Source organism: Apteryx mantelli, chromosome 6 (genome assembly GCF_036417845.1).
Source record: "Apteryx mantelli isolate bAptMan1 chromosome 6, bAptMan1.hap1, whole genome shotgun sequence".
Lineage (NCBI taxonomy): Eukaryota > Metazoa > Chordata > Aves > Apterygiformes > Apterygidae > Apteryx > Apteryx mantelli.
In genome coordinates, this window is record NC_089983.1 from 32,582,935 (window position 1) to 32,601,572 (window position 18,638).

General features: G+C 54.3%; 2 protein-coding genes across 2 annotated transcripts; one reads left to right on the forward strand and one right to left on the reverse strand.

Moving 5' to 3' along the window:
- Positions 1–2,189: 2,189 nt before the first annotated feature.
- Positions 2,190–4,229, reverse strand: LOC106499235 (tubulin alpha-1A chain). Its single transcript, XM_013960658.2, has 3 exons — positions 4,094–4,229; positions 3,693–3,841; positions 2,190–3,164 (listed from the first exon to the last, which is right to left on the reverse strand). Exons 1-3 carry the CDS (start codon positions 4,212–4,214, stop codon positions 2,190–2,192), a joined length of 1,245 nt encoding a protein of 414 aa, XP_013816112.2. The 5' UTR covers positions 4,215–4,229.
- A 7,995-nt stretch (positions 4,230–12,224) lies between these two features.
- Positions 12,225–16,842, forward strand: LOC106499170 (tubulin alpha-5 chain-like). The gene is made up of 4 exons (XM_067298561.1): positions 12,225–12,287; positions 14,980–15,202; positions 15,430–15,578; positions 15,776–16,842. Exons 1-4 carry the CDS (start codon positions 12,285–12,287, stop codon positions 16,745–16,747), a joined length of 1,347 nt encoding a protein of 448 aa, XP_067154662.1. The 5' UTR covers positions 12,225–12,284; the 3' UTR covers positions 16,748–16,842.
- The last annotated feature ends 1,796 nt before the right edge of the window (positions 16,843–18,638 follow it).

Sequence of the window (18,638 nt, forward strand, 5' to 3'; positions counted from 1 at the left end):
TATCTCAGGGAAGATAGGTATTGCCACGCAAACTTCCTGTCTTTTTTCAGCATGATTATATGTTTGGCTGATTGAAAACAACACTGTTGGCATGACATCCTTACTTAGAAGCTGGCAGGAGATACTGATAACAGCATTCAAATAAATCACAATACTGCTGTGAAGAGGAATGGAATAAACTGTTCTCCATGACCACAGAATGAGAAGGAAAAGGATGAAATTGCACCAAGAGGTAGGGTGGACACAGGCAGACACTTTCGAAAGGTGAGGATAGTTAGATGCTGCAACAGCTTGCTAGTGGAGGCTGTGGCATATCCCTACTGGATAATTTTAAGAACAGGCTGTTCAGGCAGTTGTGGGCCAGGGATGGTTTAGGCAGAGGTGGCTCTGCCTTAAAGCAGGAGTCAGGCTCCTTGCTGCTGAGGCCTTTCCAGATTGATTTTCTGTATTTTATCAAAACATTTACCTCAGCATGTCATGCCAGCCTGTTTATAATCCTGCACTGCTAGGGACAGGCCAGGTGGATCAAGAGCAAATACAAAAATGCACTTGTTAGCAGGAAGATATACTGCTGGGGGCTTTTGTAGCTTGGATCCCCAGGATTCAAGCACCACGGTGATAAGAAATGTTTGCTAAGAAAAATTCTGGATAACACTAAGCCTGGTGAGGTAGTAGCTAGCAAAGGGGGCAGGTTGCTACTAGTGAGGGATTAGAATCGCCTGATTAGAAGGCCACATTGCAGCAAAACCTGCTTTAATACTGCTAAATACAAACTAATTCAGCTGGGAACGTAGAATAAGGGGCAGCCTTGGGAAACAGCGAGTCTGGGAATGCCTTAGGGGTCCTCCCAGCTCCTGGAGTTGGGAATTGAACAGCTAACATGATGCGGGGGGGGGGGGTTAAAGAGAAATACCCAGCAGAAACGGGAAGGGGCTAGGCACTGGTAAGATTGCTACTAGAACTGCTGCAGTCCCTCTCGTAAGGCTGCAGAGATACTGGAGGCAGCTCAAACTCGTGGTAATAACCTGGGACTGGACAGCAAAACCGCAGGAGGTGAGGCTTAAGGAGCTTGTCAGAGCGGAGGACGTACATGTTCATGCCACTCAGGTGTCTCTGCAGACACTGAGGCATGGCAAGAGTGGGGGGCCACCACTGCACATGACTAATTAGCACCCAGTGCTGTGCTCACCCTGGAAATACACCTCAATACACCTTGAGTGGTAATTAAATACTGAAACCCATCATTTAGCCCCTGCACAAAGAGGTGAGAAAACAACGTCAGCTGTTGACTGATCAGCATTGAGGAGAGGCTCTGTGGGGTGCACAGGTAGAGCGAACCGTCAGGGTTGCTCTCTGAATGTTGGTACCTGCAGTGATTTCTGCCCCACGGTGCTGACAGTGCCGTGGCTAAAATCTTCCATGGAAATGTGTCGCACTGAGTTTGCATAGCCCTTTAGGCTAAACCTATCTCCTCACAGGGAAGTAACAAGGGAATCATCTTTAGGTGGCCTACAACAAAACATTAGGAGATAGCACCAGCCCTCACCCTTGCACTCTGCATCTCTGCAAATGAACTGATTCTCACAGACATTGTGTCATTCACTCAGCACAAACATCTTTATAAGACAACCCCCTGCAAGTCAAATGAGGAAGGCATGAAAGGCAAAGGGATAAGCTTCCTGTGTACTGGAACAGTGACTGATAAGGGCAGAAACTTCTTCAGAAGCTCTTGGAGAAGGGCTCTTCATCCTTAGCTAGCATATCAAATGTTCTTGAACTTGTGGATTGAGAAACTGCTCTGCCATGTGTCAGAGGCCCATAAACCAGTCCTGACACTGAAGACACCGAGGATCTCTCCATCCTCCTTCCTTGGCCCTGATACCTGTGTGACTTATGAATGAAGCAGTACATGTGCGGAGGTCCAAGCACTGGAAATGTCAGGACACTTCTCTAACCCGGGATGCTCTGGGGCAAATCGTATCTCAGATCGCAAAGTGGAGCTGACACCGGGACGGGACTCTGTCCCAGCATTGCAGTGTGTGGCACCACTGCACGAGGAACAGCTGAAATGAAACTGCAAAGGAGGGTGGAATAAGCAAACTAAAAGCCTGAGTGACTTAAAATCTTTTACTTAAAGTGAAAAAAAAAAGAAAGACCAATTCCCTCAGTCCAGTGTGATGTACTTCCTACTATTCTTCCTCTTCCTCTCCTTCTCCTTCCACACTGTCTGTTCCCACCTCCTCGTAATCCTTCTCCAGCGCAGCCATGTCTTCCCGCGCCTCGGAGAACTCCCCTTCCTCCATGCCCTCTCCCACGTACCAGTGCACAAAGGCTCGCTTGGCGTACATCAGGTCGAACTTGTGGTCGAGGCGAGCCCAGGCCTCGGCGATGGCCGTGGTGTTGCTCAGCATGCAGACGGCCCGCTGCACCTTGGCCAGGTCCCCCCCCGGCACCACCGTGGGCGGCTGGTAGTTGATGCCCACCTTGAAGCCCGTGGGGCACCAGTCCACAAACTGGATGCTGCGCTTCGTCTTGATGGTGGCAATGGCAGCGTTGACATCTTTGGGCACCACGTCCCCGCGGTACAGCAGGCAGCAGGCCATGTACTTGCCGTGGCGAGGGTCACACTTCACCATCTGGTTGGCCGGCTCAAAGCAGGAGTTGGTGATCTCGGCCACCGACAGCTGCTCGTGGTAGGCCTTCTCCGCAGAGATGACGGGGGCGTAGGTGGCCAGTGGGAAGTGGATGCGGGGATAGGGCACCAGGTTGGTCTGGAACTCAGTCAGGTCCACGTTCAGGGCACCATCAAACCGCAGGGATGCCGTGATGGATGACACAATCTGCCCGATCAGCCTGTTCAGGTTGGTGTATGTGGGGCGCTCAATGTCGAGGTTCCTGCGGCAGATGTCATAGATGGCCTCGTTGTCAACCATGAAGGCACAGTCCGAATGCTCCAGGGTGGTGTGGGTGGTGAGGATGGAGTTGTAGGGCTCCACCACCGCAGTGGAGACCTGGGGTGCAGGGTAGATGGAGAATTCGAGCTTGGACTTCTTGCCATAGTCAACGGAGAGTCGTTCCATCAACAGGGAGGTGAATCCAGAGCCAGTGCCACCTCCAAAGCTGTGGAAAATAAGGAAGCCCTGGAGGCCTGTGCACTGGTCAGCCTGTGGGAATCAAGGGAAGGTCAGTTCTCAATGAAGGAAGAAGCTGTCAGCTTATTTGGAGATCTATTGCCACTTCAGGGAAGGGAAATATTCTTGCAGCTTGTTAATGGTCCTCGAGCTGCATGGGTGTCCAGCTAGACTTCATTCAATGCACAGCCAGAAACGTATTTTGCTGTGCAGTGCTAGGGCAAGGACAGAGCCTTATGTGGTGTGTATCAGCCACCACAGCATAGAGGGCACAGGGTCTGCACCTCTTTACCTCTGATATTACCTGCAGAGAACATCATGTTCCAGCTGGACTCAAAGAGGCTGCTGAAACCAAGATCACATGCAGTGGGACCTGTGGCTCTGTGGCCCACATGCATTTTGGATATTATCACAGTCTTGGTGGGCAAAGATGCTCAGGCATTAAACACAAGGACCACACTGGCAGAAGTACAGGCTTTCATCACCTTGCCACACCTTTCACCAGTCTCCCAGCATCTCCTCTGCTTAAAAGCAGAAGACTCTACAGCCAGGCATAATTACCAGCTTCCGGATCCTGTCCAGCACCAGGTCAATGATTTCCTTGCCGATGGTGTAGTGCCCGCGGGCGTAGTTATTGGCAGCATCTTCCTTGCCAGTGATCAGCTGCTCAGGGTGGAAGAGCTGGCGGTAGGTCCCAGTGCGAACCTCGTCTGGAAACACAGCACAGGGGAGTCAGTGTTTGCCCATCTGCCTGACTGCTCTCTTGGCACACCAGGGAAGAGCCCATCCCGGGCTGCTGGGGGTTACAATGTCCCTGTCCCTGAAGGAGGCTGGTAGGTGACTCTCTTACACAGCCTCCAGGCCACCTAGCTCAAGGGGGACTAAATGACTAAAGAGATCAGAAACATTGGGGTCGGCCAGACACCCAGTGACATATGCTTTCCCAGGAACTTTGCGCTCACCGATCACAGTGGGCTCCAGGTCCACAAAGACAGCCCGCGGGACATGCTTTCCTGCTCCAGTCTCGCTGAAAAAGGTGTTGAAGGAGTCGTCCCCTCCACCGATGGTTTTGTCACTGGGCATCTGCCCATCGGGCTGGATGCCGTGCTCCAGGCAGTACAGCTCCCAGCAGGCGTTGCCGATCTGGACACCAGCCTGGCCGACGTGGACAGAAATGCACTCTCGCTAGGGAGAAAAGGTAAAAGCGCTGCTGAGAGAGCCATGGACGGCTGGATGACTGGTCCCTGCTGCACCACACTTGCATACAGCCTGGTCCCACTCACCCCATCCCGAGCCCCCAAATTACTCCTCACCACTGCTGTGACCCCCTCCTCCTCTCCAGGCTCCCTGTGTCTCTGCTTCTCGGCTCAGTGTTCACACCCCTGGCTGCCAGCAGGGACTCCTCTCCCTCACCACCCCCCCTCCCCCGCTCCCTGCCCGGTCCCTTGTCCCCCTCCAGTCACACTATGCAGCAGGTTTTGCTCTGATTTGCTTTACATGGTCCCAAATCAGGACCGTCTCCTGTGGGCAGCATCCAGGGTTCCCTCCAGTTCCCTGGTGTCTGGGAACCAGCTTTGTGCTGCTGCCCCTCCTTCGCCCTTCTGGACTCATGCTGTCCCCTGCTCTGCCGTGATCCCTGGAAGACAAGGAGCTGCGTTTCTTAGCAGAGCACCATCCTCATATCCCAAGTGCAATAGGACTCACCATCCTGGAGGAGAGCTTCGACACGCAGCCGAGGGCAGGGGCGGTGTGACGTCGGACTGCCGTGCGCTCCTCTTTATAACCGGGGAAAGCTTTGTTGTTAGAGACAGCTCTGGTGGGGCAGGTGCTGCTCGTCCTCTGGGTTACAGCCATGCCAACGCAGCCGGGGCTTCGCGGGACCTTGGTTACCCCAAACAAACCCGTCACTTCCCTGGCAGGGACGGACAGGGGCTCAGTGACCAAGATGCAGCAAGCTCAAACAGACCTGTGATCCCGAGGTGATGTGTAGGCACTTCCCAAGGCCTGCAGCTCTGCACACCGTTGCCTGATCCAGCAGCCCCATGCTTCTCCGGACAACGGGGAAGATGCCTCTCGTAGCTGCAGAGGGATATTCTAGCCCCTCAGGAGCTCTTGCAAGGTAAAACACTGCTTGAACTTGTGTTTATTGAGCCATTAGTACAGTGCTAGAGGGTCTTGCTGTCCTGGTAAACGTCCGTGCTCTTCTGGGTCCTCACTCCCACACATCCCATAGCAGCCGCTTCCTGGAAATCTCACTGATCTCTGCCATCGGCACAGGCAGCCCCCTCCTGCCCTCTCCGGTTTTCCAGCACAGCTTTGGACCCGCACTGCTTGCCACGTCTTGGGGCTGGTCTCGCCAATGCCAGGCACAGAGGCAACAGTCTCTCCCTGCTCCTCTTCTGATCCAGCCAGGGTACGCATCAGCCCGGCTGCCACAGCATCACAGCCACAGCTCAGCTTGGGTTGCTGCTTTGGCCCCTGCTTTCAGAGGAAAACTGCCTCAGATAAAAAGGTATCACTTCACTGCACACAGCTCACCAAATGGCCCAGGCTGTTTTGGGGACTGCCCTGTCTTCACTTATTACTCTGCAAATCCATCTGTCAACCTCAAACTTTATCAGCGGTGATCCTGGATTCACTTCAAGACCACTAATTAAAATGCTGAAATCAGTGATGCCTGGCGTGGATGCCTGCAGAAGCCCGGGAGCTGTTTGATGATGATTCACCACTGTGAACTGATGCTCTGATACCCTAAAGTGCTGCTGTCAGCCTGCTTAACCAGGCACCGTACTGACACCGTCTGCTGCTCATTTGTTGTCAGAGCACCCTGCGGTACTAACTCGGACACCCTTCACCATATAAGTTGGTTACATCTTTGCATTTCCCTTCATCGGTCAGACTTGTAATCTTGAAGAACGAAACCAGGCTTGTCTGGCAAGGCGGTTTTCCATAGCATCACGTGGAGAGCAGCGGTTATATTCCCATCTGCTAACTCCTCGGGCCAGTCTCTGCTCTTCCTACCCTGGCAGCTAATTAACACCTTGTAACGCTGCCAAGGATGAGCCCCTTTACGCCTGTCCCAGGAGGGATACGTGCAGGAGCCCTCAGTAGCCAGTCCGGGCCAGGACTCAGCCACCTTGTGCCAGGGCAGGGAGCCGGGCTGCTAATGCCTGTAACTCCGCTTTGAAGCTCTCAGCAACATGTTCAAGCTCGGCATCCTCAGGACGGCTGTCCAACATGGGGTCTCAGCCCAAGTGACCTGCAGCCTGGGAGGAGCGGCGAGGATGGCCCTGCCAGCGGGGAGCCGTCCCTGGTTTCACACCTCGCAGCTTCTCCGGGCAGAAAAAAACATCCTCCAGGCAGCAGGCCTGACCAGGTACAGGATGAACAGCTGGGCAGAAAGCTGGGTCTCGCCTCTGCCTTTACCAGGGGTCACCTCAGCACCGCCGTCACCCTCTGGCACCCAGCAGCCGTCACCACTGCGCGTCAGCCAGGGGATGTGCCTAAGAGGTTTGGCGGGGCTGCTGACCCTCCGGGCCCTGCACAGCCCAACACAAGGGACCCCACGTGCTTTGGGGCTTCGCCCGGTCTCTCAGCTCGGTGCCCAGCCGCAGCCTCGGTGCCCTTCCCTCCTCGAGGTGCCCCTACGCTCTGCCACGCCACCTCGGACCCCCGGGCGGGAGCTGCTCTGCCTCCTCTCTGCTAGGGTAAGGGGAGTGTCCTGGGAGCCGCTATGCGGCTAGCTTATTAAGTGCATCTTCTATCACGTTAACTGTTCCCTTCTGAAATCCACTAGTGCTTGGCCAGCTGCCAGCCCTGCTTTCCGCTCTTAATGACTCTACAGCAATCCGTGCAGCTCCAGGCTAGCTTCCCCAGGCCGTGCTCTCGCTCTTGGCAGGCCCTTGGGCTGACTAGCTGTGTGCATAACGTAGACTCCACTTCCACATGCAAACACCCCATAGCACACACCTAGCCAACCATTAAAGGCTCAGGCACTCCCCAGATACTGGGGCAGGTTGGTAGGGCAGAGAAAAGCAGCTGGCAAGATGCTCCTGCATTGGAAATTGTTTGCATTTCCAGGGGACTCCAGACTTGCCCACCTGGTCGTGGTTTATCTACAGAGCAGATGCTTCTGCAGAGACATCCACAAGGCAGTACTGAGCTGGCTAACGTGAATCCTCCTTGCATCTCTGCCATGTGGAGGTGAATGCTCAGCTGTGATCCAACAGACAAGGCTTGGGCTTTTGGGAAAGAAGGAAGTGATCCCTGGCTCTTGCCTCATTACTGCAACCTCACACAAGCACGTTCTGCAGCATTGCAACAGGGCTGACCACAGCTTTGTTGCAATTCCTGAAACTTGTAACACAGGAAGAAGGCCTAAAGGGCAAGGGGACAGCGACGGACTCATCAGCATGCCCAGGGTCCTGCCCAGAGCATGCAGAGACCCTCTGGCCTCACTGCCTGTCCCGCGCTGGGGTAGCCAGTGCTCCTCCAGGAGCACCAACATCACCAGGTCTTGCATAATTCATCCCCTTCTGTTTCCAGTTATTCATCTGTTGCTCATGACACCTTCAGCTCTGAGGGCTGCTAGAGAAATGGAGAAGACAGCACTGGCTGCACACAGGAAATACCCGTGAGCACCGAGGCACCTCAGCAGGCTCTGCACCTCCAGTGGCTGCCCAAAGGCAGCTTGTTCACATCAGGCATGCTCAGAGCCCTGACATGAAGTCACTGCAATTAGCCAGCTTCAGTTTATTTTATTCCTGTGGGTGTGTAGCTGCTTTTCCCAGGACATGAAGTAAGCAGGGTGACACTCACAGCCAGCCTCTGAGCCAGGGAGGCTGCTCACCCAGGGCTTGGGAGCCAAAAAAGAGCCAGTCCCAGCTTGTCCTCCAGCCCTTTTTAGCCTTGGCAGGTTGGGGATGAGTGTGCGTGCGTGGCTGCTTGTGTCCCTGGGAGTGCCTCTCTGCTCTCGCCCCTGCCCAGTGATTCAGGGCTTAGGACTGTAGCGAGATCTAGAATTAGCGTTATTGTTCCTGTAATGCAGCACATACGCTCCAGCGCAGCAGGCATTTCACAACTGACTTTGTTTTATCTGAACCAGCAATTACACTGTTTTTGCTCAGCTCCAGCAGAGACAGCTTCTGTCAGACCAGTACTGTATTCTGCATCCCGTCAGGTCTTCAGGAGCAAATGCCACACTCGGGTGATTAAAAACTTCCACTGATGAAAATCTCTTTACTTCCAAGGACAAATGTGCTTCACTAGCCTTTCCACTAGCAAGTCTTAAACTTACATCTTATCCTAAGCATGTAAAAGAGTTAAGCCCCTTCCTATCTGCAGCTGCCTTAAATGTTTTTAAGATGTTTTATTGGATCTCCGTTTGGTCTTCTAAGTAGCGCCTGTTGTTTCAACCTTTCATTGCAGACCATGGTTTTGAGCCTTCCAGTCACCCTTGTTTTTCATCTCCAGATTGTCACCACCTGGTCCACATGAAAGATGAGACAATCATAGGGTCCTTTCTGACCCTAAAAATGTATGAATATTTTAAGGAATGGTGAAGAGAGTGTTTTCTGCCCATCTCCATACTGTGCTAGAATATTTCATGGTGGTAACATTCCAAATCCTGGTTCATACGTCACATGCTAGAACAGCAATCAGACATGCCTTTGCTGGGCCATCATCAGGGGCAAGCCGTGCTTTAGGGACCCTGTACCATGGCTCTCCGAGATGCTGCTGGAGCAGAATTAGCAGCGAATGGGACTTGCTTGAACTCACAGCATCTGCAAAATGCAGTCAAAGTCACATGCTTCCATCTTGTTGCACCAGTCAACGTCTGCCCTGTGTTAATCCCTAGCTGCCTTTCTGCTTCTGAGGACGTTGTTGCTAGTTCTCATCCTACAGCAGAGCATTGCCAGGTCTTCAGGCTTTCCAGAGCAGCAGTTGGATTTGCAGCTGGATCCCTCAGCCACACAGGAGGCAGCATTTGGCTGTACGGGACTCTGACAGCAGTGTGAGCTCAAGGAGCTCCCTCCCGGCTGGCTGTTCCTGCCCTCGGGGCACTGCCGTATCACCCAGTGCCACCGTCTGTGGGCTGCAAACTGGACAGGGCACTGGCAGGCTAGAGGCACTCTGGCATACCCCAGCTCCTCCACCTCCCTGCTGCCTGCTAAACTGCAGCACCAAGAGGCCTGTGGTGAAGGGACTGTGCAAGACACAGCACAGAGCAGAAGCAGGGTGGACACAGATGCAAGCTCTGTGAGAGGCTGCTGGCTGAGGTTAGAGATGTGTTTTTGCATTAAAAAACTGTCATAGTTACTCATAATAAAGAGCTTGTTAGTGTAAGTCAGGAACTAAGAAATATATTAACTGTCTAAATGTACCCTAACCAATGGAAGTCTGTTGGAAGCGTGAGATGCAAGTCTTGCAGAATAACATGCCTTTTCCTCCTCGCATAAGGGTGCTTGAGAGCTGGCTGATATCCTGGCCTCAGTGGGCAGTGGCAAGCAGGGGTCTCCCAGTGGTATGGAGGGCTCCGATACCAGGGGTATCTTGTATCTGTTTTTCCCCACTCTTCCAACAAGAATTTGTTAAACTCACTGATGGAAGCAGAAACTTTTCCAGTGCTGGATCCTATCATCAACTGAAAATATATACTTAAATGGATGTGCGTTGAATCTTTTGTTTCACTTGTCATTATACTTCTGGATGTTTCCCAGTCAGTGTCAAACTGCATCAGTTCTGTGACTCTCCACAGCCTTTACATAAGGCTAACAGCCAGGCACTTTTCTGGAGCTCTGTGAATCTCTGGTTAATATCACTCATTCTGTCACCAATACAGCAGTATGGGATGTCTCAGCAGAATGCACAATCTCTTCTAGCCTTAAATCTGCCTTGCTTGTTTTTTGTACCTGTCTGGGGTGGCTGGTACCAGCCTAGGGTCCAACTTTGTTTTGAGCAGTGATGAAAATATTCCCAAACAATTCTTGCAGCCTTCCCCCCCCCCCACCCTGGTGTGGTATGAAAACATATGCAGTGTCTTCTTAGACAGGTAGCCATAACATCTCCCTGAGGGAAGGATCCCCTCAGGATGAATTTCCTTAGGGCCAGGGCAAGCTCACCCTCCTCTCTCTGTGCTTGCAGGATGCTGCTAATGGCATCTGGCAGGCTGCTGAGCAATTAGGCCCTGATGAGATCCAGCTGATTGGTGCTCGCTGGATATAGCCAGTTGTTCTTAAGCATTTGAAAAAAGCTTAGACATCTGTTTGGTCTTTTCAGATCCAAGGTATATAGAGGCGCTTAGCTTGGAATTACTCATGGCTCTCTTGTCAGTCATTGCTGTCCTACTCTTTCAACATGACAGCATCCTAATGATTTTTTTCAGTGTGAGCATGCATTTGCAGCAATGATGAATCAGTGGCATTTCACCCTCAACTGTCTTTCAGAATGGCCTATAAACAGATCCAGGCAGCTCTTGGAGAAGTATCATAATTTTACGCCCTGAGGTGCCACTAGATTGCCATACAAATCTTCTGAAGTTGGGTGACCTACACAAGTCTTCTGTGCTTGTCTGAAAGGCTGATTGCTGCCCACTGCTCTGACACTTGTACTGCAAACCTGTGCTACAAAATGTTCATGCTATAAACATCCCAGAATTAATTGGCAACATGCAGGTACGGATGATGCTGGGAGACAGACAGAACTGACACATTGGCATCCAGTATCTATTTCAGCGAGCACCTTGGCAAAGCTTTTCATGAGGGAAGATGATCGCATCTCTCCTTTTCACACCAATAAACCTATGGGACTCAATTTTTGATGCCTCAGTGCTACCAGTTACTATCTTATTCTCATTGACTGTCTGTGTCAGCACGGTCTATTTTATCTAGTGATCTCTGAGGCCACTTGAAGGACATTTATACCACCAGAAGGAGTTCAGGCATTTCCCATCATCTAGTCGCCACAGCTCCCTGTTCAGGTTCAGCAGCACTAGCAACCTGGGGCATCCCTATGGAGAAATCCATTTTCTCATCAGCTTGATTAGACACACTTTGATCAGATGGCTCAGCCATTTCTGCAGCTCTTAAAATATGTTGCTTAGACACTGGAACAGGCTTTGGCTTACAGCAGTACTGCTTCTTTCAGTCACTTTGCATGTTTTCACCAGTGAAGGTGACACCTTCCAGGTGGCTAAGGCACAAAGGAAGGCCATTGTGAGTGGATAACTCAGGTCCAGCTTTCAGTGTGAACTGAGATGACAGTACCTTTCAGTGGAAACTAATAAGTCAAAGGGCTCAGGTATACACAGGGATAGCTCTGTATCACAGGAGGTGCTGCAAGTTTTTTAGAGGGGGGAGACTAGCATGCACACATTATTAATTGTAGCAGAGCCAGACATCAGTGAGGTAATGGCAAATCAGCTCCAATAAACCCCCTTTGAGGGGGTCCAAGCTCTGCCCACTGAGACTGTGAATCCCTCTCCCCTCACTGGTTATTGCAGAAAGCTTTATGAAACCAGACAAAAATCACAGAGGTGAAACTGAGCCAGATCAGAGAAGGAGGAGCACATCCATAGGCACAGCTGATGGCTCAACTGACTTTCAGACACAGCCCCCCAGGGCATGCTTGTCCTTCAGGGGCTCGTGGCAAAGGAAAGGACAGTTTTCCTTCCTGCTTGTTCCTTTCTGATCTTCAAAAGGGCTTGGAAAGCTCGTGTTTGTTTCTGAGGTGTTTTCTCTGCCTGTGGTTTCGCCAGGAGTTTTCCTGAAGAACCTTGGATGTGTGGCAGACCCCCAGGTCTGTAGCAGCCCAGAGATGGTGTCAGTCCCCTGCTTACCGGGAGAGAAGCCACGAACCAGGCTCGCTGCTGACCTTTCTTCCTCCCCAGGAGCTGCTTCCGCGTGTCCCGGGCAGCGCCGGGCGAGGGGGCACCATGCTGGAGACCCCCGGTCGGCTGCGCAGAGCGGTGCGCCACCCGCATCTTTATGCAAATGTATGCAAAGTGGCGGGGCGGGGCGGGGGCGGGGCGCGCGGGTGCCGCCCCCGCTATAAAGCGGCGGCGGCGGGGCCGGGGCACCGGCGGCGCGGAGCGGCGGCAGCGGCGGCAGCAGCAGTAGTAACCCGGCGCGGGGGAGCGGGTCTTGCCGCGGCAGCATGGTGAGTGGTCCCGGTCCCGGTCCCGGTCCCGGCCCCCAACGCCCAAGCACGTCCTCCTTGCGGGTTGGTCCCCGTGCCCTGCTCCGAGCACGGAGCTCTCCCCCGCGAGCTGCCTGGGGAGCTTCTCCTGTGCCGGTTAGACCACAGGTCCGGGCAGCAGCTGTAGGCAGTGCTCAAAAGCGAATCCCGATAGAGGAGTCGGAGCAGGGAGAAGGGAGTCCTGTAGGTGCTTGCCCGGCGAGTGCCTGCCTTGCCTTCAGCCGCTTGCCCGCCCCGTGTATTTAGCAGCCCTCAGTGGATCACCTCCTGTGAACGTCCCCTGTCTCCCCTTGAGTCTGTGTGAGCTTCCCCCATCTGAAGTGTCCAAGGGCGAGGAGTTTGTGGGCTAAACCCCATGGTGCGTAAAGACTGGTATTTGGGCTGAACTTGCCACTGCTCTTTCCTGTCTACCCTTTAATAGCCACAGTGCCTGTCCGCCTCCCTGGTAATATCTCTTGCTGGGGTCTCCCTGAGGAGAGTGCACTGTCTGTCTGTCCCTCAAACTGCAAGCCCCTGGCCTGAGCGCCAGAAGCAAGTCATGGTTTCACCCGTTCTCCCACAGCTGTGGGTGCCAGGACCCTGCCGGGCCAGCTCGGGGGCTTTGCTGTGGCCTGAGCCTCTGGGCTCCTCTCCTGGGGTGGTCCTGCTGTGACATGCAGCTCCTGAGCTTGCCAGCTGCACTGGAGAGCATCCTGACACTGCAGGGTACCCTGGCACCTTGCCTGCCACCCCTCTGGCGCTGGGCTCCCTGAGCTGGATGTCACAGGGAGGAAAAGCAGAAGTGTCTCGCTTGCGTGCTGACTGGTGACCAGCACTCTTGCACCCACAGCACTGCTGGGCTCTTCTCCTCCCTGCCCAGTCCCATCCTACCAGCATCAGGTCCTGCTAGCTAGTCCTGGCTGCTGCATATCAGCAGGATGAAGTGGGATTATTAGCATCAGCCTCTGCCACCCCCTCTCTGATTCTCAGGCTGCAAGGTGCTCAGCCAGGGAGCAGTTTTTTTCTAATTTCTTTCCATGATTTTTGGCCCCCTACCCAAGGGAAAAGACTGTAATTATTTCTTGTGGCCATCCTGAGGTGCTTGCAAGAGCATCAGTGTTTGCTGTGTGCTTCTGATGAAAATCCTGGAGTTTCCTCAATACACTGCCTCAGCTGATGGTGTTACAACACCTTTATGGACCTGCTGGGGGAAGTCACTTCCCTGCTCCTTGTACCTCAGCTCTGGGGAAGATGGACAGATGGACTCCTGGTTCTTACAATGGGAACCAAGGGCTTATTTTTCTGTCATCCCTCACCATCACTGCTGTCACTGAAAGGCAACACTAAGAGCACCTAGATGCACAAAGCCAGGACTTGCTCACTGTGAACCTTGCAACTTCCCTTGGACAGCAGTCGCTCACAGGCTGCTGAGCACAAAATGGCTGGCTCCACCCGTTCCCTGCCAGCTGACTCACAGCAGGGCAGCGGCTGCTCTGGAAATCCGGTTTGGGTTGGATGATCCTCTGCCTTGGATGTGCCTGATGACGCATCCAAGCCCTTGGCAACAGCAGGGCTAAATGCCCTAGGTATTTTGGTTCTTGTCAAAAGAGCTGCAGTGCCTGGAGCGACTCTCCTCAAGGGAGTGAGATGCCAGAACCAACGTGAGCCTTGAGAGTGCCCCTAAGTCCTGAGTTAGGGCACCCTCCCACATCAGCCCTTCAGTTCAGGTAAAAAGTGTAGCTAATGCCTCTGTTCCAGAGCTAATTTAGGAAAGCAGAGCCTCAGAGCATGGCAGCCATTCACTACTGCAAATTCCTTTTGCTGGGAAGCCTTCCTCCCCACCACCTCCTCAGCTCCCACAGTCCAGGCAATGCTCCTCATCTCAGTGTGCAGCCCCGTTGCAACAGCAAACGGTCTCTCGCCCGGGGAGGCTGAGTGCTCGCCCAGCTCCAGAGCAGCGGGCAGGGTGGGGTTGCCCCTGGGCTGGCTGCGCTTCATGGGTTAGGTACGTGCCCATGTTAGCTCACTACCTCGCCTTATTTCACTGCAGCTGGGCTGCCACCCTGCCCACTGCAGTGAGGGGTCAGGCCTGGGGCTGCCCTGTGCAGGACAGGCAGCAGGGGTGCCTGGCAGGGCTGCAGCAGCCACTAGGGTGGGGGTGTTGCACAGAGTCTCTGCCCTCTGCGGGGCTGGGCAGAGGGCCAGCCAGGCAAGAGGGGGGCCAAGGCTGGCTCCCAAACCTGCACGTTGTCTCTGTATGGCCACAGGCAATGACAGCTGCTGCAAGGCCCTGGCCCTTAGCCTCAGTAAGTGTTCATGCAATGTAGAAGGTGCTCACCAGGTGCTTCCCAGGGCTGTTGGTTGGTGCAGGGCAGGGAACTTGTTTTCTGGGTGTCCCTAGCTCCAGGGAAGGGGTCTCCATCCCCCCGGGACCCTGAGGTGGGCACTGCAGTGAGAAGAAGCAGAGTGCTGGATTTGGGACAAGCCACTTGGATGGTATAAGCACAAACCTCCCAGGCTGTAGGGCAGCATGATTTGAACAAGACCACTGCAAGCTCTTGTGTGCCTGGGCTGGCCTGCCTGTGCTCAGGCATGTGGGACCTGCAGGTACCTCACCACCTGCAGTGTTGGTGGTCCCAGCCAGGAGCTGACACTGCCTCCCTCCCTTCCCCAGCGTGAGTGTATCTCAGTCCACGTCGGCCAAGCCGGCGTCCAGATGGGCAACACCTGCTGGGAACTTTACTGCCTGGAGCACGGCATCCAGCCCGACGGGCAGATGCCCAGTGACAAAACCATTGGTGGAGGGGACGACTCCTTCACCACCTTCTTCTGTGAGACTGGTGCCGGGAAGCACGTCCCGCGGGCCATCTTCGTGGACCTGGAGCCCACTGTGATTGGTGAGTGCCAGAGTCCAGGTGTACACAACCCAGGGTACAGCACTGTGGGTCCTGCTGCCACCTACTTATGGCCCTCCTGCCCTGGTATGCACACCCCGGATGGGCTGTGACAGCAGCCACTGTCTCTGGGAGTAACCCATTGCAGGATACGCCCTAGGGCATCTCTGATCACCTTTCCCCAGGGGGAACAATTAAAACATCTCTAACACTGTGCTAACCTCTCCTAGATGAGGTTCGGACTGGAATCTACCGCCAGCTCTTCCACCCTGAACAGATGATCACGGGCAAGGAAGATGCTGCCAACAACTACGCCCGTGGGCACTACACTATTGGCAAAGAGATCATTGACCAAGTGCTGGACAGGATCCGGAAGCTGGTAGGTAACTGCAGAGGGGGCATCTGACCCGCTAGACAGGGGTCTGTCATCCTTCTGGGGGCTGGAGTAGAGAAATGAGCCTTGGGGAAAGGTCAGTAGCTGGCTGTAGTGGGAGATGGTTCTGGCAAGCAAAACTCTGAAACTTCCCTCCCTCAATGTCACTGCTTGGAGGAATCTCATGTGGGCTCTCTCTGCAGGCTGACCAGTGCACAGGCCTCCAGGGCTTCCTGGTGTTTCGCAGTTTTGGAGGTGGCACTGGCTCTGGATTCACCTCCCTGTTGATGGAACGACTCTCCGTTGACTATGGCAAGAAGTCCAAGCTCGAATTCTCCATCTACCCTGCACCCCAGGTCTCCACTGCGGTGGTGGAGCCCTACAACTCCATCCTCACCACCCACAGCACCTTGGAGCATTCGGACTGTGCCTTCATGGTTGACAACGAGGCCATCTATGACATCTGCCGCAGGAACCTCGACATTGAGCGCCCCACATACACCAACCTCAACCGCCTCATTAGCCAGATAGTGTCATCCATCACGGCATCCCTGCGGTTTGATGGTGCCCTGAACGTGGACCTGACTGAGTTCCAGACCAACCTGGTGCCCTATCCCCGCATCCACTTCCCACTGGCCACCTATGCTCCTGTTGTTTCAGCTGAGAGAGCTTATCACGAGCAGTTGTCAGTGGCCGAGATCACCAACTCCTGCTTTGAGCCGGCCAACCAGATGGTGAAGTGTGACCCTCGCCACGGCAAGTACATGGCCTGCTGCCTGCTGTACCGTGGGGACGTGGTGCCCAAAGATGTCAACGCTGCCATTGCCACCATCAAGACGAAGCGCAGCATCCAGTTTGTGGACTGGTGCCCCACGGGCTTCAAGGTGGGCATCAACTACCAGCCGCCCACGGTGGTGCCGGGGGGGGACCTGGCCAAGGTGCAGCGGGCCGTCTGCATGCTGAGCAACACCACGGCCATCGCCGAGGCCTGGGCTCGCCTCGACCACAAGTTCGACCTGATGTACGCCAAGCGAGCCTTTGTGCACTGGTACGTGGGAGAGGGCATGGAGGAAGGGGAGTTCTCCGAGGCGCGGGAAGACATGGCTGCGCTGGAGAAGGATTACGAGGAGGTGGGCCTGGACTCCTATGAGGACGAAGAGGAGGGCGAGGAGTAGAGACGCCCTGGACAAAGGACCTTCCTCCTTTTCCTGTGTTAACTGCACAGATCCTTGGCAATAAACAGTTTCAGAGTCTCCGTGTCTCCCACTAACCCCCAAGCTCTATTGGTTTCTTGCCAGGTCAGGTGTGTGGTGAGTGCTTCAGCTCTGCCGCTGTCGCTGCTATGCTTCCTCCTAGCGCGCTCTGCTCCAGCTCTGGCTTGCTCCCTGCACAGGTAAGAGTCCCACATCTTGGGAATATGGACAGGGCATATAGCATGCTCTGGGAAAGTGCCCAAACCTGCCCAGCAAAAAGATCAGGAGGAGTCCCGAGTGTTTTGCATGGTGTGATGGGACGCACAATAGTTTTGAACTTTCTGAGTGAGCTCCTGGTCTTTGTGAGCAGGATACCAGGAAGGTACCCAAAGAGGCTGAACTGTAGTGGAGAGGAGGTGTTAAAGGGGTAGGAATAGCCTGGCCATTGCCTGCTCTCCTGTTGGAGCTGTTGTCAGAGGGGTTGAAAGGACCCCCTGATGGCTTATGGTGCCATTTTTCTGCCTTTCTTCTGGTGACTTTCAGGGACTGAGTGGACATTTCTTGATGGAGCAGCTCCCTTTCTCCCCACCTGGGTAGGGGAGGCTGTTCCCTGTCCCCAAGGCCTGCTGCTGTTTGTCAGGGCATGGGGTATGTTGCTGTGAGCCCTTCCCTCATGCACGAGGTCCTCTGCCCGGAAGCTCCCCAGTCTGGCTGTGCCTGTGCCTGACATCCCGCTGGGACACTTGCCCCATGCTGTGTTGCCCCATGCTGAGACCTCTCCCTGCACTGCCCAGGCATTGGGGGGGTCGAACTGCAGCTCTTGGTTCCAGCTGTAAATGGGAGATTTGTTTTTTAACTCATATCCAGTGGGCTGGGGCCGGAGATTAACTTTCCCTGCTTAACACTAATGCTCTGGTTATATTGACCCGCAGGGGCTGTCCTCTGTTGCCCTCCTCCTGCTCCCGGCATGCACCAGCGTCAGCTGTAGGGGAAAGTGTGAGCCAGCATGGACTCACTGGTTCCTGGACCATGGCCAGGCAGTTGTCCCACTGGCGCAGGGCAGCTCCAGGGCTCCTGGCACTGTTCCCCGTGCCAGCGACCAGAGCCCTGGGCTTAGGCTGAGCAATGTCTGCTGCTGGGCAGGGCAGGAGGTGCTGCCCCTCATGCTGGGCAGTGCTCTGAACACCTCCTTACTGAGGTCTGAGTAGGGCCGAGAAGGACCCTGCTGCTCTGGGAATAATCCCACAGCAGAGTTACCTTCTCCCTGTGTCTTCAGAGAGACTTGACTGCTGCCAAAAGCATGTAAGAGTTATAATTGTGTCCTATTCCTTATTTTCTAAAGGTTAGCCTGCGCCTCTGAGCTGGACCCCGCTGCAGGGGAGGGGGACACAGCAGTTTCTCCTGGTATGTCAGGGCACTTGCACGCTCCTGGGTAGCAGAAAGAAGCCCCTGTCTCCATGGGCAGGGAACACTGAGATGGTACCCCAGCAGCAAGGACAGAGCCTGCTCCCTGCTGTGTGCACAGTGTGCAAGGCCTGAGTGCCAGCCTCTCTTTCCTATCAGCCGGGGAGCCAGGCTGGTGGTTCATGCGTCCTCAGCAGTAGGACTAGTCCTGGCCCCAGTAAGGCAGGCTGCACTAGCCAAGCCTCAAGCAGAAGGGCAGAGCGTAGCCACAAGGAGTCATTCAGGTAACAGTGAACTGGCTGTAACGACCTTTCTTTGCAGCTGGCCAGCCCCACACTCCAGATTTCTGCCATGCTGTTCTGCAGTCTTGTAGAGGTGCCTGGCATTGCCTGCCAGTCCCCACTGGAGGGAAGGGCAGCCCTTTGTCAGAGGTACCCAAAGTATTGAGGTGGTGACGGTAGATTTGGGA